The sequence below is a fragment of the Diorhabda carinulata genome, chromosome 2 (assembly GCF_026250575.1).
Source record: "Diorhabda carinulata isolate Delta chromosome 2, icDioCari1.1, whole genome shotgun sequence".
In the NCBI taxonomy this organism is placed as follows: domain Eukaryota; kingdom Metazoa; phylum Arthropoda; class Insecta; order Coleoptera; family Chrysomelidae; genus Diorhabda; species Diorhabda carinulata.
In genome coordinates this window covers 32,737,281-32,759,640 of record NC_079461.1, presented here as the reverse complement: position 1 = coordinate 32,759,640, position 22,360 = coordinate 32,737,281, and the positions used below count along the sequence as shown (strand labels likewise).

The 22,360-nt window shown below is 32.9% G+C and overlaps 3 protein-coding genes across 29 annotated transcripts in view; 1 reads left to right on the top strand and 2 right to left on the bottom strand.

Annotated features, from left to right (window-relative positions):
• LOC130890814 (PDZ and LIM domain protein 3) overlaps positions 1–11,652 on the bottom strand; it is a 40,610-nt gene extending 28,958 nt beyond the window's left edge. For 5 of the 13 annotated variants that reach the window (XM_057795147.1, XM_057795148.1, XM_057795149.1 and 2 more), the window contains exons 1-3: positions 11,411–11,652; positions 5,886–6,034; positions 183–432 (exon numbers count right to left, since the gene is read on the bottom strand). In XM_057795147.1, coding sequence (XP_057651130.1) covers positions 183–432; positions 5,886–6,034; positions 11,411–11,467 — 456 coding nt within the window. In that variant the 5' untranslated portion in view covers positions 11,468–11,652. Of the gene's footprint in view, positions 1–182; positions 433–5,885; positions 6,035–8,666; positions 9,328–11,410 lie in introns of those variants that run through there. The other 8 variants (XM_057795142.1, XM_057795143.1, XM_057795144.1 and 5 more) reach the window with 4 other exon arrangements.
• Positions 11,653–13,279: 1,627 nt separating this feature from the next.
• On the top strand, positions 13,280–14,841 carry LOC130903944 (cilia- and flagella-associated protein 251-like). The gene is made up of 2 exons (XM_057816353.1): positions 13,280–13,433; positions 14,175–14,841. The coding sequence occupies exons 1-2, from the start codon at positions 13,346–13,348 to the stop codon at positions 14,711–14,713; spliced, it is 627 nt and encodes a 208-aa protein (XP_057672336.1). The 5' UTR covers positions 13,280–13,345; the 3' UTR covers positions 14,714–14,841.
• Positions 14,842–17,555: 2,714 nt separating this feature from the next.
• The window catches only part of LOC130902978 (2-oxoglutarate dehydrogenase complex component E1), a 43,885-nt gene continuing 39,080 nt past the window's right edge, over positions 17,556–22,360 (bottom strand). For 6 of the 15 annotated variants that reach the window (XM_057815319.1, XM_057815307.1, XM_057815328.1 and 3 more), the window contains 3 exons: positions 21,781–22,220; positions 21,490–21,644; positions 17,556–19,104 (listed from right to left, as the gene is read on the bottom strand). In XM_057815319.1, the coding sequence (XP_057671302.1) occupies positions 19,005–19,104; positions 21,490–21,644; positions 21,781–22,220 (695 nt within the window). In that variant the 3' untranslated portion in view covers positions 17,556–19,004. Of the gene's footprint in view, positions 19,105–20,680; positions 20,786–21,489; positions 21,645–21,780; positions 22,221–22,360 lie in introns of all 15 variants that reach the window. The other 9 variants (XM_057815270.1, XM_057815283.1, XM_057815287.1 and 6 more) reach the window with 2 other exon arrangements.

Sequence of the window (22,360 nt, the reverse complement as noted above, 5' to 3'; positions counted from 1 at the left end):
TTTTCAAAATTAGATATTTGGAACAAAAAATACATTCATTTTACGTGAGTGCTTTGAGTTTAAAAAGGATTTGAGGTTTACCTCAAAACAGAGTGTCAAAATTGTCAATTCACTCACAAACAAACGACGAATCGAATAATTTTTAGGAAAGATAAGGTATTGAAGAAAAAAAAATCACTTACTTGTTGTGTAACGTGGATATCCTTCTGGTCGTCGTCTTCTCGTCTAGTCGTTCCATATTCGTTGGCTTCAAAATAATTATTATCGATAGGGGTAAGAGGGGACGAATAATAAGGTGTTAGGGCAGAACCTGCAGGACTGTAACCCGAAGATGAAGTATAACCTTTAGGTGAAAGGTGTGGGGAGACTGAGAGGGGACTATAATTGTGTGAACTTGTTCTTGAGGAACCAGTACTTCGTGGAGCGACTTCTCTGAAATAAAAGTAATAATGTAATTTTTATTTTTGAGAATTGGAGCTAATGAAGAATCCCTGGAGAAAAAAAAACATTTGAAAAATGCATTTTAATGTAGAAAAATCATTTTTATTTAGTAATAACCACGTTAATTTTAATCAGTTGGTGCTTTCTTGTTTAACTCTGAATGTACGGTGTTTCAGGTAACTAGCCTACTAGCTGAACATAATTAGCAGGTAAATATTTTTCCATTTTTAGTAACAAACCCTTTCAACCACGTAAATGCCTCTATTATATTCCTTATACGATATACTTAACGTATTGTGGAGTGCCTGTTGCGGAAGAAAATCTAATGGATTGGAATGACTTTGAAACTGACAATGAAATATTAACTAGAAGTTCTTTCAATAATGTACTAGTTCTTTTGGAAATTTATACATCACATACATGAAAAATTATACAATCTATTGTTTTGTTTCTGAAGCTGGAACTTATTTAAAAAAACAGAATTTAGACTTTAAAGCACTTCTACTTTTGGACAATGCACCAGGTCATCCTCGCCAACTTGAAACTATGCATCCAAATATAAAAGTGTCATTTTTACCTCCCAACAAACGACGGCTTTGCTTCAACCTATGGACCAAGGAATAATACAGACCTTTAAGCTCTGTTACATCAGAATCATATTGGATAATATGGAATGTAATCCTGATATGAATGTTATGGAATGCTGGAAGAAATTTGACATTGCAAAATGCATCGTAAACATAAAAGAATTATTGGAAGAAGCCACACACATTGAAGTCATGCTGGAAAAAACTGTGGTCTGCTCTGACTGCGGAAAATGATGAAGAATCTGTGCAAGTTCAAACTATGACTGCAAACATAGCCGAAATCGCGAATGGAATAGGACGAGATGAGTTCGAACATTCAGGATATGCTCGAATCGTAAGATGAGGATTTGACTGGAACCGAGTTGGAGGAAAAGTTGAATTCACAGCCCATTGAAGAAGAGGCTCCAACAAGCACTGGAAACGTGACATTTAATTTGAAAAATCTTAGTGAAGGTTTAAGAATGGCAAATGAGCTTTGCGATTTCTTTATGAACATTGATCCGTCTATCGAACGAAGCCTTATTTTTAAGAGGCAAATTGCTAATGCGACTTCTCCGAATCAGTCTGAATTGAAGGAGCTTTTAAAAACTGACAAGCAAGAGAAAATTACAAAATTCTTCAAACAGTTGCCTAAGGCCTAAAGATAATTGATTAAAATGTTCAAAAACTTAAATAAAATTGATTTTTTTATATATTTGTTTTTTATGTATTTATTTTGTCACCTAGGAACGTATCCCCCATTCCGTATTCACGGTTTCTGTATTCGCGGCATATTTTTGGAACATATACCCCGCGAATAAAGAGCTTTTACTGTATTTGTCAAAAATCCTCTAAATGCTACAATAACCAACTTGAAATTTTCTCCTTTTGAAATTGACATTGGTAGTTTTGAATTACAATTGGTGGATGTTAAAACAAGACATAGCAGTCTAAATACGAACTTCTTTGTGTCGAATTAGAAATATTGTAGGAATGGTTTGCTTTGAATGACCTTGGCTCTACATATCGTTGCGAACAATATTTTTCAAGCACGAAAATTATCAAAAGTGAACTCAGAAGACGTCTTATTGATGAGAACTTGAAATCATGCCATTAAAAACAACAACATTCAAACCTGACTTACTCAAACTTTCCAAGGAGATACAAGCACCTTGTTCTCATTAATATACATTTATTAAGTATGAACTTTGGCTTTATTCAGTGTAATAAAGTTACCTTAATAAGTAGATTTGGCTCCGATTTCTTTTATGTTGTAATGCTCATATTTTGGCTTTTTGGTGACCTTTCCATATTCTCTGTACAAACTTAATTTTTTCCCTACTTTTTGATCTTTCTGAAAATATTTCGTTCGTCGTTTTCCATTTTTTTAATATGTCCGTACCATCGATATTCATTATTTCCTACTTCTCTGAACCGTAAATTTTTATCCTTTCAAATGTCCTTGCTCGATTTATTCCCTGACTCTGCATTATGGTTTTATACTTACTGTATGACCTATATCCTGCAATTCTTTGCATTATGGCGTTCTGAGTCCAAAGGCGTGATAGCGAAGGTCATTTATGTGAAACTAATTGAACATTTAGTATTTCAGTGACTTACTTCATCTTTTAATGACCTTATGTGATACATTTCGCTACTTTAACGTTTTTCTACCGTTCAATAAACAAATAGATAAACTATAAGAAGCGTTTTGAATAAATAGGATACCAAAGGTGAATATTAAAACAAAAAATCCAAAATTTCGAACTGCCTCAAAAGTAGAATGGATTTTTTTAGCAGTAGCTTGTGACTATTACATCGTGATGATAGTTTTTTATTCTAATAGTTCTCCTCGTATAAACTATATAATGTCGATGTAAAAATAAACACCGCCTACACTGACGATAGGTCAAACAATGAGAACGGTTTTTATAAACAGCATCCGCTTTAAAATTTGAGAATTGTAATTTCAATTGTGAGCCAAAGATAATTAACAATTCTCATAATATTATTAATTCATCATCGATACAACGATCAATTTTATTGACATGTAGTCGATTCTAAAGTTTCTCTCAATAATAAAAGTAGTTTTTCACAGAAAATCAAAAATATAATACTCGATGACAAGACGCCTTCCAAAAATACTGGACTACCCAACTGACTGACTCCAAAAAGTACCAAAAGGCTCCCCAAAGGTTCAAATCTATTATATCGTGATGATTTAGTAACCTTGAAAGAAGTAGAGAGATGTACAAGTGGAAATATAGGGTGCGCCAGAGAAACTTACTTATTTGAAAGGTCAATGTAAACAAAAACACTTCAGATTTAATTATTTTTTTATTTGAGACTACAATGTCCCAAGCACGTTCGTTTTCTTCAAAAAAATAAGGACCAATTATTCCCATTACCGATATCGCACACCAGACTTCTTCTGATGAAGCTCACGCGGATTTTCACCTCTCCAATAACGCATGTTTTGTTTGTTGTTGCAGCCCGAAATGTGAAAGTGAGCCTCGTCACTGAAAAAAACGACCGCACTCCAGTCAATTTATAGAGATGAAAATGAAGGTTTTCATGAAGAATTCGTCGAACAGTGGTGTCAGAAATTCCTAAAGCAGCTGAATGTTTGCGAGCTGAGGAGAGCGCAGAATTGACTGCCTCACTCTTTCGGCATTTTTCGGAGTTCTGGTGGTCCTTTGAAGTCCAGGACTGGGCTTAGCGACACTTCCGCACTCCCGAAATGAGGTAACCCACCACAGAATTGAATTACGGCAAGGAACAAGTCTGTGAGGAGGAATTTCAAAATGAGTGCGGAAAGCACGTTGTGTGGCAACAATTGAGCGATTGTTATAAAAGTAACTCTCAACGGCGAATGCCCGTTGCTCTCTCGATGGCAACTGACTAGAGGAGGGACAAACTTGGGGATCCGGATGCGATCCTTCCCACTCCTCTACTCCCCCAACTCATCGATCGGGAGTTTTTTCAAATAAGTAAATTTCTCTGGTGCGTATATCAGTTTAGAAAAAGTAAAGGTCTTCGACCTCAGAAATAGTTGTAAGGGAAACATCTATTAAACGATGTACAAGGAAAGAAACTTCGAAATTCGGTCAATGTTTTCATCATCATAACAACATGTTGTCTCAAAGTTTACTTTTTATAATTGATTTCTTCGCCGCAAACATTCTCTTTCACGAGAATTTGCATCGAGTGATTTATGTTTTTTTCCCAAGAGAAAAGAAACATTTGTAAAGTAGATGAAAACCTTTCAGGAATGTTATAGACTTAAAATCGGGCCAAGTGCAGTGGCATAAGTAAGCCGAGTAGAGCTTCCCGCAGGGCGCAGTAAACCTCGGCCCTCCTGTCTGCAACAGTAACCTTCCCATATATAGAAGTGACCGAGGAATTAACACTTCGGAGTAAAGTGTCATAAGTTGTCATAGACTATCAATTACCATACATAAAAGACAATTTAACTCTGCAGATTGCGTCCCTTGACTTACCTCTCTGACTCACAATAAAAGGATAACACGAGATAAGTGCACTGATAACTATGGAAAGTACTTTTAAAGGAATTTATTACCTTTTTACTTCATTTTTAATGAAATATTTTGAGATATGGCAACACTAATATGAATATGCCAAATGTCACACTGCCATTTCTAATGGTGAACGCACTCAGAACGTGGATTAAACCAACAGCATTGTGCCGATCAATTCGCTTCGACTTTTGGTGATAAAGCACCATCTCGAGACACCTTGTTTAGCTGGTTTTCCGAATTCGATCGTAGTATAGGATGAAATACGTGAAGGTCGTCTAAAATTGGCTGTTGTGCCAAAAAACATCGATGCTGTGCGTAAATTGATATTGCAAGATCGTCATATGAAATATCGTGAAGTTGAGGTATAGTTGGGCATTTATTCCCCTAGCATACACTGAATATGGCAGGAATATTAGCTGTCGAAAGATTTGTTTACGTTGGAAATCGCTCAAAAAACACTCGAGTCGGTTAGTAAAAAGAAAAGATGAAAAAATTCAATCGTGGGTTTAAAAAGACGTATATAAGATCGTGACGAATCATGGATGTATGCATATGAACTCGAAACTAAACAACAATCGACTGTATGGGTCTATGAAGAAGAGCCAAATCCAACAAAAGTTGTTTGAGCACGGAGCACTTCGAACCAAATGGTCATTTGTTCGCCAGAAGTGTTTGATAAAATCAGGAAAACTAATCGCAGAAGACTAAGCATTCTCTACCACTACAATGCAGTCTCTCACACATCAGTTCAACCAAAAACGTTTATGAACAGTCAAAACATCGAATTGATGGGTCATCATTGCAAGGTTAACGTTTTTCTACACCTGAAGAAGCAGTTGATGTGCTCACATCAGCTCAATCGGAATGGAAAAATAATGGAGGATATTTTGGAAAACAATAAAGCCATATCCAATTATAAATATCTGTTTTTATTTGTCTATCTCAAAACTTGAGTAACAGCCCTCGTATTATATATATTTTTCTTATTCATTTGTGTCTTGTGGATGAGTTAAACAAAAAATATATGCAGAATAAATTGTAAATCAAATCAGTGAATCGGTGGACCACGTTTTTAGGTTTTTTTTTTCAATACCTTATCGGTACAAGTTAATTAAAAAAGTTTTTGCGCGATTTAAAGAATTTTTCATCTCCTCTCCACTTTTTTTTCGAATATCTAGGGCATGATTGGTCGTTTAACTGTTAGCTATCGATTTATATAAAAATGTTTTAATTTCCCGATTTAAAAGATTGTCCTCCAATTTTATCAAAGCCGTAATTTTGTATTAACCAGTTTTATAATAATGGAATAATGTATTTAATAAATATTCACGTGATCTACCTCTGTACTACTACTCGAATGTTATTTCCGGCGTTTTTGAACAAATTTTGTGCATCTTGATGACGAATATCTCTGGAATCGTAGTTGCCTACTTTAGAGATGATGTCGCCTCTGTGGAGGACGCCATCTACGGGTGATCCGAACCCCACCTGAAATAGAAAATACTTCCTCAATACAAAGTATATGAAGAAAAAAATTAATCACAAAGCTGAATAGCCCAGTAGAATGGACCTGTCTTAATACGAAAATGGTCGTACTACGTAAAACGAGAACCAAGAAATTCTGACTTTTGCTTTGACAACCCCAAATCACCTATTTCCCAAAACAATATCTTGCCAATCCAAAAGTGACGAGGGTCTACTTTGTAAGGAACAGCTCTTATGTCAGATTACAAATTTGGATATTAAACGTAACATGGGATAACTTTTTGTCTATGTCTTCACCTTAAATTCTCAACAAATATAATAAAGCTTGCGTATTGTCGTTGAAAACATCTTCTAAACTACAAAGAACAATTGACTCAAATGTAAAGAGTTAAGACAGCCATGTCAGCAAGGAAAATCTGTGAAATTGAAGGGGATAAACCAGTTAATGAACAGCATTGGTTTAATTATGATAGATGAGATTTCTTAGAAGCATTGTTACTTGGGATGGAAAATGGATCTATTTAAACAATTTGAACATGGAAAATCAGTGACTAGACACACCACAATTACCAGAACACGTCGCATAGAGAGGTCGATTCGAGTGGAAAGTACTGTTGTGAATCTGGTAGAATTATGAAGGTTTAGTGTACTTGAAATCATTCCAGATGATAGAGCCATCAAGGCTGAGGTATATAGTGGACAGCTGATGCGAATGCATGAGCTTTTATCGGAGAAATCTCAAGGTTTAGTCAACTAAAACCGGTTTCTTTTACCATAGGACAATATTGAACTACATACTGCAGAATAAGATCGAAGAAGTTGGTAATATTGAACCTCTACCACGTCCAGCATTTAGTGTAGTCAAATTACTATTTACTCAGATCCATGACGGAACAATTTTTATCAATGTCTCAAAGAGCTTGCTGGAAGTCGAGCATTAAGACTCTATAAATTAAATAAGAGAATACTCTATAAAATATTTCTGCTTATAAATACAGGCCAATTTAATAACTCCTCATAAAATTCAAGCATGTGGAAAAAAGGATCTGTATAACATATTGTAAAGTGGTAGGTATAATAAAATTAATTGTTTGAACGATGTTACAAAAATCGTGGAAACCAGTGTTGTTATTTTTATAGAGATCTTACTCTATAAAAATTGATGCATGTCATAGAGCGAGTATGATGTTAAAACTACGTTGCCATGTTTCGAAATATTTCTGGATATTGAAGAAACGTAAAATAAGAGATACTTTAATTGTAGTTTTGAATCAAATCAATGGTGCTTTGTCTTGATGAAACAACATTTCCTTCTTAGCCAAATGCGGCCCTTTTTGCACGATTTCTTCGCTCAAAAGTTGCAATTTGTTCGCATAATAATCGCAGTTGATAGTTCTTCCTTTTTGAATATAGTCAATGAAAATTATCGCACGCGCTTCCCAAAATACCGACGCCTGAAGACGGAACGGTCTTTGCCTTTTTTAGAGCCAGTTCTTCCTTTTCAATCCATTGTTTTGATTGTTCTTTTGTTTCAAGTGTGAAGAGATTGACTCACGTTTCAATCATAAACATTGCCAAATACAGTGCAATGCAATTTCAATAATTTCCAACTAGGTATCGAACATCAGAGGCCACAAAAGATGATTAGTCTACAGGGGTCAAATCGGTAAATCCGCGATTGTTCTGAAATAAGTGAAAATGCCATGACGCAACCGAGAAACATTTTTATTGATACAGAATAAAGATTTTTTAGGCAAGCGTACAAAAATTAAGTGAAATGTACATTAGCAGAAAACAAACAAATCCTATAATACGCAATATACAGTGTGTCGCAATAAGACTTGTTTTACTCGTAGGAGTATTACGAATAAACATGAATATCATGAATATTGGCTAAATAAATATGATCCTACAAGTCTATATTATTCTATATAACTTGTTTAATGTTTTTTGAAACAATTCTCGGAAACCATTGTTTATATAATCTGTATTATATTATTATTAGACCATGAAGAAACTAATTACTAAAAGATTCGTTTTAAAACTTGCAGAACATCAGATCTTTGGTAATTTGGAGCCTTTTGAATATTTCAGCTGATGTAAATGATACGGAAGATATAGGACAGAGGAATTGCAGTGAAGAAAATTGAAAAAAAAGCCATCAAAACATGGTATCTTTTCATACATCGGTGATTGCTACGTATTTAACTTTGAATGGGTTGACCACCCATCGTATTCACCAGATCCGTCCTTCTGGGACTAATTTATGTTTCCTAACCCCAAAGTTTCACTTATAACCGCTTATTTTCAAAAGTAACACGGCAAATATTTTCTTCTTTATTTGTAAGGTTGAAAAGTTTACAGACAAGAATTTTTTCATATTCGTGTTTGCCTTTCCCGAAATTCAGATGATTATTAACAAAAGTCTATCTTGTAGGTATTGGTGCAGAGTGGTTGAGAAACCAAAACGACTTCCCAAACAATCTAACGTCCTTTATAACACTAATAAATAGATTTTTACCATAGTTGTTGGTGAAACTATTATTTTTACCTTCTAATCGTTACCTACGAATACTCCTGTATATACTAGTATACAATTCTAGTTTATTATTCATTAAAAAGTTATAGTACTCACTTTAGTAACGATTAAGGGTGTTTTAACGTCAGAACCTCCAACTAAACTGAATCCCCAATTTTCTGTAGGGGTCGTCCTTTTCAAATTTAAAACAATTTCATGTGTTTTTCCCATGGATTGATAACAATTTTAGTCGACTTGATCGCGGAAAAGCATAAACACTACTAATTTATGTTGTAAATAAAGTTTAAAAATAACTTTATCCGAAACCGAAAACTCGGATTTTTTTTTCAAATAAAACTTTTCGATTATCGATTTTATGTGGTCGTATATAGATTTTTTTACACTGTCTGTTGTTGGTATCTCAAAACTGGCACAAATTCTTAAGTAGACCGTACAATCTGGGATGAGGTGTTTCAAGTGCGCCGTTTTTGTTTTTTCATCGCAAGCACTGAATCAGAAATAACTTTGGCTCGATAAACTTCGTAGGTATTGCGTTGCACTTTTCCTCCGCTTATTGTTGTACTTTTTGAATTTTTTAAACAATACAACTACAACCTAATAACTTTTAAAACACTTTCCGTTCTTCCAAACTACGATTTATAATTCATTCATTGCAAAATTCATTCACTATTAAATCTCAAAAAACATCACACCAAAACGATTCTTATAAAGTCGAAAAATATATTTGTGAAAATCTCACTAAACATTCAGCCATTTTGAAACCTTTGTTTCTATTTAACAATCCTATAAGTGAATCGTTATGAAGATTTAATCATGGAGACAAATTGAGTATTGAGCTATGGTTTTTTAAAGGCAAAACTCTTTTGCAAATTAAAGATGAATCAGACACTGTGTACCTACCCATTATTAACGGGACATTTACCAGGACTTATTGACACTTTTGAAACAAAAAATCTGGTGTATTGCAAAGGACGACGATATCAATAAGTATATTCCGAGCTCTATCTCTCGTGGGGACTGAATTGTTATTACAGCAATTACTCACCCTGTATCTATTCCAACTGGTATGTCTCATACCTTCAGGTGTTGAGACTTGCAGCAAAAAGTTTGAACCCATCCTGACCTGCTATAGCCGTTTTAGTGAGGTTATGTTGTAAGGAATGGATATTGAATAACGCATTAACATTAAACATTGGTTTGAAGTTGGAAAAATTTGCAGCGAAGCTAAAGAAATATTGAATTCTTTCTGATGATAATGTAGTTACTTTAGACAGGAAATGAGTCAGTTAAAAACTATTTTCGACTTTAAAAATAGATGAAAGTGTGTAAAAAGTGAACAAATTTCTTCGTTGAATGACCATAACAAGGTTTAGTAAAAAATCTCGTAAGGGAAAACGTGTCATGTTGCCAAACATGTTTCCGACGTTCTTTGTTCAAATCGAGAATCTTACATTTCAAATTTTGTTGATAGAAAATGCAATTTCAATCATTTCGAACCAAGATATCGAGCTTCAGAGGAGGCAAAAGATGAATAGCCTACAGGCGTCAAATCCGCGACTGTTCTAAAATAAGTGAAAATGCCATGACGCAACCGATAGACATTTTTATTTACATGAAATAAAGATTTTTTTAGGCAAGCGTACAAAAATTGTTTCACTCGTGGGAGTGAGATGTAATAAATACATTGAAAAAACGTTAATATTAGTTATTTATGACATGTGTGAGGTAATACTTTTCCACACGAGTTGCGAAAAAGTAGTTAACGCACGAATATCATACAATATTTTATCTACGACCAAATTAAAAAATACTTTTCCTTAATCCGCAACTCGCAAACCACAAATAAAAAATTATAAACATATAATACATTTCAGGTTACATGATCTATCAATAAAACTGATTTTTATTACTTTAATTAATATTTAAATTGAAATTTGGATAATTGTTTATATTACTAATTATTGCTTTTAGTATTTTTTTTTCTTTCACTGTAACCTCGCCACTCAAAAATTGTGACGTTATAGTTTTTATTTTTGAGGTTGAAGGCGCCCCAGTATCGAGGAAATCGACAAGTGTCGATTTGGGCTCTGGCACCTCGAGTGCAGAAATTTCTGGTCTGGGCATATCTTCAAATTTTTGGCTTTAGATTGGCTTTTTTTATTAAGAGAACTTTCGCCGTGTGGTTACCTAGATATCTACCCCCGAATCGACGAGTAAAAAGCAGACGATCGCCTAAAATCAGTGACCTGTATAGTCCTTGAGAAAATTTAAATATTGTGCTATAAAGGATGGAATGGATTTATGGTTCTCTGATTGTCGTTTTATGAAGGTAATAAGTTTAGAAAATTAACGTATATCAATGTTTAAATTTATAGTAGTGGCTTGACTTTTCCGAGAAATATACAATAAAAACATTTTTCGTGTTATTTTTGACTTTTTTAGTGTTGCGCCAATCGAAAAAAATCGCCAAATGACTTCTGCAATTTCAGTAGGACTTCTTCCATGTTTATTTAGCTTACTAATCACTGTTTTATCATTCAAAATTTGGGAAATATTTTGCGAAATATCACACTTATTAATTACAGTACAAAATTATTACAATTACAGGGTGTTAGAATGAAACTTTCATTTGAAAGAATTGTTCGTTTAAATATATATTTTTATCATAATGGATATATGGAAAATATATTGAGAATTGCTCGTGTTATGATAGAATAAATATTAATAAGTTATAGAAGAAGCTCAGATAATAAGTAAGATATTTTTAGCGTCGAATATATTCAACTTAACGAGCTTAGAGCCAAGTGTCAAACATTAACAATGTAGTTGCTAATACTCACTTTTTTCTTATTATTATCCGCCCGATAGTGCCAAAAGGAAGGCCTTTGGTAAGACATTGTTTTTTTATAGAAAAAAACCACACTCAGTCTCACAAATTTCTGTAATGTGTGATGTCTGAAATAATTGCGAGTATTTTTATGGTGGGGGAGGATTCTGGGACCAGATTTATATTTAGTCTATTTTATTGTAATCTACGGAACAGCTGTTTGGCATTGAACATTTTGTAAATAACCGAATTCTAAAACTACGGTTTTGTAATATTGAGTCTCATAATCTTGCACTGACCGATGTTAATCTATATACAAGGTATTCCATTAATTAGAGTCGAATTAATGTATACAGAAATAATTTTAACAAATATTGGCGCTGGTTTTGAGTTGTTAGTAAAACAAATACGAGGATGGTCCCAGAAGTAACTGACCCAACAAAGAAAACATAGAAATTTTGAAAAAAAAAATATATTTATGTTTCAACGTAATCTCCTTTTAGCTCGTGGCGATGTTCAATAAGTTCGACACCCTTTTTATAATAAGAATCATCAAGCTCCTCAAAATAACCATTAAGTACCGACATCACCTCTTCATTGTCGGAATATTTTTTACCACTGAGCTATTTTTCAAGCTGAGAATAGAAAATAATCAGAGGGGATTAAATCTGGTGAATAAGGTGCATGGGATAGCAATTCAAACTTTAATTCATTGATTGCAATAACGAATATGTGAGCTGGCGCATTGTCTTGATGAAACAACACTTTCTTCTTAGCCAAATGCGGCCGTTTTTGCTTGATTTCTTCCTTCAAACGTTGCATAAGTTTGCATAATTCGCCGTTGATAGTTTTTCCTTTTTCAAGATCCCAAAAAACCGACTCCATGACTTTGCCTGCAGATGGAACGGTCTTTACCTTCTTTGGAGCTGGTTCTCCCTTTTCAGTCCATTGTTTTGATTTCATGTTTCATCCATAGTTACGAAACATTGCTAAACACTTGATGTTGACTCAAACCGGCAATTTCGTAAAAAATTATCGAAAAAAGGCGCGGCAAAATCAGTCGAGGTGTGTGCTTGCTTCAAGACAATTCTCCGGTCCACACTGCTTCCCTTTTCAAGGCTACTGTACACGAATGTGGCTTCATAGAGATTGAACATTCACCATATAGCCCAGATCAGGTCCAGTCTGACTATTTTTTGTTCGTAAAGTTGAAGGTAGAGCTTGAGACGATGAAATTAAGCAAGTGGTGTACAAACATTTATAGAAGCTTTAGTCATTTTTATTCGTGACCTTTTTTAGCACATTTTTTACACAAAAAATGGACAATTATTAGCGCTGTAAAACTGTAGATTTACCAAAGCGAAAGAAGTTATGGGCATTACGAGGCAAAAATTGATTTAATTAACCAAAATGTGATCCCAGTGACCAAATAACCTCAAATGACATGAGTCGACGACAATAGACATCAATTCTTGTCATTTGAGGTAATTTTTCATGAATTAATTATCATGAGAATTATCAATAAATAATGAAGACAAAATTATTAAATAAATGAAATTATTGATATTTTTCTTGTTTAAGTTTTCATGGAAACTTCGTTTTACAAATTAAGATTGTAAAGTAAGTAAAAAATTAGCTAAATTCTTTCGCGCCGAGAGTGCGACGACTTTTTTACTTTTTCTATGTTAGACTAAGAACTCCTGGACCGCACTAGGTATGTAGACTCTTGCTAGCCAAGATCTTAGTACTCTCGGGTACTGAAAAAAGCGCAATTTATACCTACAGTTATCAAGGAAACTGATAGATTTTTGATTTTACTAGATTTTGTGTTGGAAAATAATATAAGTAATCAAAAATACGTTTGTGTCATAGAAACGCATCAACAGCCGTATGCTTTACTCACATTTTTACGTATTGTCACTGATTTTATTTAAGTTAATAATTTCCAATGGGGATTTCTTTAAGAATTGATTATGGTCCATATGAAGCTTTCGGAGTAATCGAACACAGGATACAGAAAGTTCGTGGCTTATTAAGTATGTATACTGATTTATAACAATTTCATCGATAAATATTTCATTTTAACGGTTGTCTAAGAGTAATGTGGTGCCCAAAAGTGACTAAAGTATATCCCATCTTTCGTAACATCCATACCAACAACCAGATGAAGAAACTGACTATCAGGGAAGACAAAAATAAGAAAATAACAAAGAAAAAGATCTGCCAATTCGTTAACATTCGAGTAGGTACATCATTAACAAGAATATCTACTCTTTAACTCGTAATAAGACGGTGAAGAATTTGCTATTTCTAGATACTGTACGCACCCAACAAGAAAGTCAAAATAATAAGAAAAAGGAATAAAGTGCATGGCACTGCCGCGATGAAAATAAGTGAATAGCCAGATACTTTCACTAAATACATGAAAATAGGATTCAGCAAAGTCTGATAATCGCATCGGATCAGACGGAGAAAAGGTAGGAAGCTTTTTCCAAAATGTATCGTTCTTTTGGAGGCTTGGAGTATATTTTGGTGTATAGGTCTCAGTCGGCTATCAACACTTATATGGTTTTTGTTGGATTCCTTTCACAATAATGAAGCTTTTACTTAGTTTTGGAATATAATCAGCAAATAACTATTAAAACAACATGACAAGAGGAGAAGAATTAGAGAATCCAATGACGAGAAAATAGAGAAGGAACAAAGGGCATATGAAAAAGTGGAAACCTAACCTCTTCCATACTTAGAAACATTAAATTTTTCTTTATTTGTTGTAGAAAGTCTGAAACAATTAGGATACGACGTAGAAGTGCGAGAGGTCAGTCTTCTGAATAGATTAGAAATTGTGATGTGCTGTAGAAAAATCTTTCAATGCGACATTAGAAATCTACGATTCAATATGGAATATGAAGATGATCCGGTGTGCAGAAAGGCAGTTGCCGTAGTTGAAGAAGCAGCAAACAGAATGAAAACGGAAATGAATTTGTCGGAATACGCAACAGCAACAAGAGAATCAGAAACATCTGGTATGGAATTCAATGATATCATTGAACAATATGAGGATAAGGGTAAAGAAGACATGTTGAAATTAGGTAAAGGAAAGATTGAGAAAGAATCGGAAAAACGAGAAAGCGATGAAGAAAGCGAAGAGGAAGAGGAAGAAGAAGAAGAGGAACAAGAAGAGGGAGAAAAGCCATTTAAAATTCGTGATACTACTAGACGCCATAGAGAAATAGAACGAATAGAGTCGAAAAAATTGGAGAAGTTTCTCATGGAAAGAATGCAGAGTACTCAAAAAGATGACTTCAAATTTTAGTACCGAAAATTCATTTATCACTTGTGTAATAATCGAATTAATGAATTATATTAAATTTGTAGTTCAAATAGTATGTGGAAAGTTGTATATTATACATACATATGAATCAGTATTGATTATAATCCAGTTAAATGAAACTATGAAAAATTTTAATTTGAATAATTGATCTTTAAATTTAATTTCGAGAAGTGTGGTATGATCCCATATATTTCGGCCTCGATATAATTCTGGATACAAAACCATCGAACTTCTCAATATCGTTGTCATTTACTAACTTTCCTATTGATTAGCAACGAGAAACTATAAAAGAAAACAAGCAAATGTGTTTAGGGGGCTAAAAAGCTCCAATATGTTGCAAAATCACTACATCCATTCGCCAATGTTTTTCAAAACATCTCTAAATCCACCAGGTAATGCTAGGGTACCCACTCATCATAGGCCTTTTCGGAAACAATGGTCGAGTTAACCGAATCATGATCTATTCTAGTATACGAGGTCTGGCTATTAAATAACGAGACTGGTTACGAAAACAGGTTTTATTATAAAAATTATTCTACATTCGAATGCTCCCCTTCAATATACTCCCCTCGCCTCGCTAGAGACCTTTCCATACGTTTTTACCATTGATCGAAGTAGTGCTGGAAGTCTTCTTTGATGAGGGCCTTTAGGAGCTCTGCCGTTTTTTGTTTTATCGCTTCTATCGACTCAAATTGGATCCCTTTCAAAGCAGTACTTTTTCTAACCTTTCTAACCTCTCAAGGAAATCTGGGCAGACCTGTTGAAACAAGAGCTTTTGGTCAGGAGTCAGATTTTTTGGCACCAGTTCGCACAGACTTTGGTCATGTAAAATTTTTCTAACCGTTCTTTATCGGCGTTCAAAGCCTTGGCAATCATCCGGATGCTCATTCAAAGATCTACACGGACAATTTGGTTGATTTTGGTCACTGTTTCCGAAGTTGAAACAGTCATAGGGCGACCTGGGCTCTGGTCATGTTCAGTGGTCTCTCGGCCCTCACTAATGCGCTTACACCACTCAAAAACACGCGCACGAGATAGAGAATTGTCCCAATAGGTATCTTGCAACTATTTATAGTATCGTTATTAAATAGCCAGACCTCGTATATGGGGGTATAAGTGATTAATTGTGTCGTTGAATATTTCTATGATTATTTATAGCATTTTATTGCTAAAGCCAAAAATGCTAGCATTGAGGATTGTATGGAAGAGTCCACCTGAACATTATCCTTAGTATATCCAGCAAATACCCATGTTTCATCCAGGTAGTAAATTTTCTTCTCGAAATTTCTTAATTTTTCTAAGGTATTTTCGCCTTCGTACAATTATTTCTACTTTTTCTAATAATAAACTGTTCCTTATTCATTTTTTGTATTGAAATCCAATTTCTTTAATAAATTATAAAATGTTTATCTTACAAAGTTCAAGTCCTTAGAACTCTCAGAACTATACACTGTAGGTAACTCATTTTGAAAGAAAAAATTGCGCAAAATGTTTGTGATGGAGCTTGTGTCGAAGTCATAAATTGAATTTTTTTTCTTGATGGATACTTTTTTGAAGAAGATACTCCAGAAATATCGGAAATAAAGTCATCAACAGTATTGTTATCATTTTCTTGCATTTCATTTTTATAAATATTCACAATCATTTGTTGAAAAAAATGAAGCTGTTTGAGAAAATTACGCAACAGACAAATATTAACACTGCAGTACGACTATACGATGCCGTCCCTGTACTACACCTGATCTAACGGCTTCTGCAGCGACATGGCGCTCACTCCTCCCACGCGGCTTTTTATTTATAGAATATTATGCCACCGATTTTGACTAATAACGATGCCGCGACGCGTTTCGCTCGGGATATTCACGTGCTAATCACGCACTGATCATTGCTTTGGTTTACTATGTTTTGTTTACTAAATAGACTTTAGTAAAAATATTTTCAAACATTGTCAAATGTCTATTCATTTTCATATTTCTATCAAACGTCTCAAATTTCAACAAGTTATCAACCTGTGCTCCTTCACTTTACACGTTTCATCCGACAGAAATATACCAGTGCAGCTTGACGAACAATTATGTATATAAAATATAAAGTTTCAATAAAATTTAAAATATAGTTCTTGAGATTTCAATTATTATAAATTTGTCATCGTATTAAGTTCCACTGTAGAAAAAGCTGTTTTCTAAGAGTTCAACAACCGTTAAACACAATCAATTGACAAAATATTTATCAATAAGGATATTCATTTTGCATTTATGATCTGAAACGTAACAATTATCTCATACCATTCAAATTTCTTTATATTGATGTGACTACAACGACCATGAATATAATTATTAACAATTATCTCATACCATTCAAATTTCTTTATATTGATGTGACTACAACGACCATGAATATAATTATTCAAAGCTTTTGAGTACAATAGGTATCTAAAGCGGTTTGTAAACAGATACAAGGTTCTTAGTAGTTCGGTATTTGTCAAGTACGGTAGTCAGATTATTGAAACAAAGTTTAATTATTTTCTTACTTAATAAATAGTTTTTTTAAGTAATTTTGATGTTTTAAAACAACGAATATGGTCAACCATCATTGATAAGCCCGAAGTTCCATTACACGCAGTTCGTAAGAAATCTGGTTAAAACTGTGAACAAGTTATGGGTATAAAAACACATTGATATTATTTTACTGAATAAATTACATATTACTGATTTTTTAAAAATATTGTTACTTTTGGTATCCAATAAACTAATAAAGAAGTTTGTCTATATCCTTATAGATTGAAATAAAAAGATGAAAGGGTGGGGAAAATGAAACAATTATGAATTTGAACAAAACTTTCATTCAGCTATATCCGAACAATATATATACGTCCATACAATAAATAACTTACACTAAATATAACTAATTAAAAATTTTAACAGCTAACATTTGTTAAAATACTTGAAAAGCAGAATCGAAATCAGATTTTGTATATTTGGGTGAATATATAAAATGGAAGAAAGATGACGTCAATAACGAGGTAATTCCATCTGGAATACATAAGACGGTATCGTAGGATGAGTTAAAGGAAGTAGAAGAAAACTAAAGGCCACTTGACATGATGCAATACAATGTACGGCGCAATATTTCTTGATAAAAAGCATGCGCAGATTGAAGTGCAGCTGATTGTTTAATGTCATGCAAGATCTTGCACTTGCAATATTATCGGATTGGTGTCATTTTTATTACGCGCTAGTTGCAATTCCTTTTGACTTAACGACAAACCTGTCTATAGGCTCCAAAAGCAACGCCACTGAACTCAGTTATGTTATTCTCGTTTTCAAACCAGTCACAAAATATTAAATAAAATTTGAGTTTAGGAATTTGTTTATTTTACTAATGAAATTTACATCATTGCAGCCTTTAGTTTTTTTCATTTAACGTTTCGGTTAATAATAAATGAAATATGAGGTAAGGACTTTTATTTACATTTTGATAAATTCACTAGTTTCTGTTAATGATAAATTTTAAAATTTATAAAAAAAAAAAATTCATTAATACTTCATGGAGAAAAATCGGAAATATTAATATCGTACATTTGTTAAAGCAGATAATTAAGGGAATTGGAGGGAGCTAAGAAAAATAATAAAAAATATAAGTAAAACAGAAAGTTCAAACTATCCAGAATTGCAACATAAAAAATAAAACTGTCCAAGAGTTTTTTTTAAATGGCAATATTTCGATCTTATTATTATCTTATTTTTCTTGGGTAAACATTATCGTTGTCTTTTGACGGCATCACTCATCCATTTTAAAATCAGTAAGAATTATTTTGATATTTGGAAAATATACATTTTGAGAATTATTTACAGATATTTGTAAACCAACCCATAAAGTTTGGTATTTTTTGATAAATTGAAATATTTCGTGACACTTCTAAATTATGTTTTCATCATTTTTTAAATCATAAATATTTACAATAAATACATTAGGTAATATTAACGAATTGTCTGATATTTTTGAATTATGTATAAAATGAAAAGAATAATAAATAATTATCAAAAAACCATTTCAACGATTCAAGTGAAAGTTCATTAAATACAATATTTTGTTAGCAGAGTAACAAAAAAAAAATAAATAATGAATAGGAATCGTTGAAATGCTGACAACCTATATCAAATTCATAAAAATATCAGACGATTGCTTTGGTGCAATTTACTCAAGTGGTCTAGGTTGTTCTCTTTGTGATAAAGGCTAATAAATATTTGCATAGAAAACATCTACAATTATTTTAGAGTCGTGTAGCATCTGCTAATAGTTGTGCCACTTCTTTAAGATGTTGGTTTTTGCTTCCAGTTGCAGTACTCGCTGCGCATGGTCTACCAACATAGCTGAAATTTAAAAAAGCAGTTAATATTTTGCTATATAAGGAAAAAATTATTTGTGGGTTCGAAAAAAAACTTTAATTACTAAGAAATAATAAACGAAATGATACAAAGATAATTAAAAGTTATTCATATATCAATCAAGTTCTGACAGAAGGGCGTAAGCGACCAAATTACCCAAATTGAGGGTAATTTTGTTCTAAACAAATCTTGATTAAGGTACAGGTAACCACTAACAATATTATGACAATTTGATGTCGAAATTAACTGATATTAAGAAACAAATAACGTACAAAAAGCAAATAAAATATACTAAGCTCTAAATAAGACAATTCAGGTAAAAAAAAAAAAACAAATAGGAATAGACAAAAAAATAAAAGTATACAAGTCGATAACTGTACCCACTTTAATATATAAAAGTGAAACTTGGGTAATGAACAAAAAGATGGTAGCAGTAGAGATGAAGCAACTGACATTAATAGCAGGGAAAAGGAGGATGGATAAGAAATGAAGAAGAATAGAATAGAATAAGAACTAATATAATTGAAAGATGTTTAAACTGGAACGGATACAAAGAGCAAAAAACCATAACACATAATAAGAAAAGGAACAAGAAGAAAAGGGAGACCTACAAAAACTTGGCTATAACAATTAGTACATGAAGGTTGAACATAACACAATAAAGCAGATGATTCTTGTCTTGATACTAATTGATTTTGATACTAATAGAATTACACTAAAATAAAGTAATCAAAGAGTGAAGTGGGAGTTCAGTTAACTAATTAAGTATATTATATTCTATAGCGACATTATATCGAATTTCTATTGATATTCCTATGTTCCGTAAAACATTTCCAATACCATATATGGTAAATATTAAAAATAACTTTCAAAACTATGGAAAAACCTTAGAGAAGTTAAAACTAAGGTTCCTGTGATCGATATGTTGAGTTATCTAAAAAAAAATCAATGAAATTGATTAAATAATAAACATCATTAATTACAATAAATCAAATTTGATTATTTTTGATTGGAGAAGTGATAAACATCGAAACTAATATTGCAATTTATTATCGGGATTATGTGAGATTAGTTTAATTTATATTAAATAATATTAATATCAATACTTCACTACTTTAATGTAGAGAATGTGGAGTTAGACAAATTGTTTCAATAGATACAACATCAGTTGGCCCCCAGTGACTATTAGCTATTCGGTAAGATATTCAACTAAAATAAAAGATCAATTGCTGAAATTGAAGTTTATTTTGAGGCAAAAGACGAATCCTTCTACAAGCACAGCATCTAGAAGTTAGAGAAGCTTTGAAATTATTATATCGCCTTTGAATCATGTGTTAGTTAGAATAATTGATATTGTTAAGGAACATGTACTTGCGACAGGAATCTATTAAAACCTGTATGGATTTTCTTCAATTTTTCAGAAAATTTAAAGACCAGTTTTCGATCTTGTATTCAAGTTAATAACATAAACGGTGCTTTTAAAAAACGGCAAACAACCAAAACCAAATAAATTGATAAAATTGAAGCTACAGCAATGAAGATATGATTTTTTTATTCTCACCTTACTACCCTCGGTTTGGGTTTTTGATCAGATTCTTGTGGTTCAGGTTTTGGTTGATTGCCTCCAAAAAATCTACCAAACCAACCCGATTCCTTGTTTCTGCTACTACAACATTATTCGTCCATTAATGAAACGAATTGAAAACGACTTTTTCAAGTAAATTTATTTTTGAAAGTATTCATTTTTGTATGGCTTTTTTTTCATTAATTATTATTTGGAATTTGCCCTCTTATTTATTTTTTCAAGAATTTGCAATGTGGAAAATTGTTGTTGTTGTCATTTGAAAAATATGAATGGTCCTTTGAAATCATTGAAAGATTTTTATTTACCTAATATCTTATTATGCCCTTTGGTAAAATCTGAATGAAATTGCATAATTCTAACTATTCGTTCAACGAATAATGATGTATAGTAAATACTATAAGTACAATTTAAATTTCAGTGCGTTATTATACAGTATAGGACAAAATGTACTGATCACAGGAATATCAATAAAAAAATCACTATTCAACTTAATTTCTATCTACCAGTGTAAATTTATAGTCATATTTTCCTTGAGAATTGGTCCAGGGAACTCGAGGATAGAAAGCGACCTAACCACTAAGCCATCATGGTTTTTTATAATCATGTGACAATGTTAATATACAACATGAATATACCACATACAATGTTTGTTCGGGTAAATATTTTTATGTCATCAAAAAAAATTACGCAATTGTAAATAAAAGCCATATTAAGTGGTTATAAATAACTTGACAATTCCCAAATTGTTTTTCTGGAAACAACGCAAATCTTGGAAAACTTCTTACCTAATTGTTCTCTGACCAGCCAAAGTTGTTTCGAATCTTGGTTGAACATAAGTCCAAGCACCTTGATTCTTATGCTCTTCTTGCAACCACGCAATTTGCGCGTTAGGATATTTAGCACATTCTTGTTTCAACAAATCGAACGGGAAAGGGGTAAGCTAAAAATTTTTTTAATATTTTATTTCGATAAACAATTTTATAATTAAATCGAATAGCTTTTGAAACTATTTAGTTTATTCCCAGATGCTTCTTAGTTATACATAAAAATTACATTTTATATTAAACTCTACTTACCTGTTCAACTCGAGTCATGGCGATCTTCTTTTCCAACCCTTGATCCTTAATAGCTTTCAATACATCGAAATATACTTTTCCGGTGCAGAAAAGAAGCTTTTCAACACCTTCAGGATTTTGTGCAGCTGGTCCGTTATCGGGTATAATTCTTTTAAATTCTGTACCTTCGACCATATCATCGAAGGAGCTTCTTGCTTCGGGATGACGTAACAAACTCTTAGGAGTCATGATGATCAATGGTTTTCTGAAAGGTAATGCTATTTGTCTTCTAAGAATGTGGAAGAGATTCGCTGGTGTGGTGCAGTTTGCGACGATCCAGTTAATGTCGTGTAATTGTCGGACGGCAAAGTCGTCACTTTCTGGTGGGAAGTAATCCGGATCGTCGGAGGACATTTGTAGAAAACGTTCTAGACGAGCACTCGAATGTTCCGGACCTTGACCTATAACAAACTTGTTTATCAGCAGAGGTTTATAGAAAATATTTTAGAAAAATTAAAATTATTTGCAGTTATTATGGAATATGGTTAAGACATAAGAAATAAACTACTCCAGGAGTACTCAATCAAATAAAGCATAGGAA

Excerpts from the sequence above, each read along its gene's own strand:
- LOC130903944 (XM_057816353.1), top strand. The coding sequence starts at position 13,346 with ATGGGGATTTCTTTAAGAATTGATTATGGTCCATATGAAGCTTTCGGA. Across the intron at positions 13,434-14,174 it reads GAAAGTTCGTGGCTTATTAA|AAAGTCTGAAACAATTAGGA; the intron begins GTATGTATACTG and ends TATTTGTTGTAG.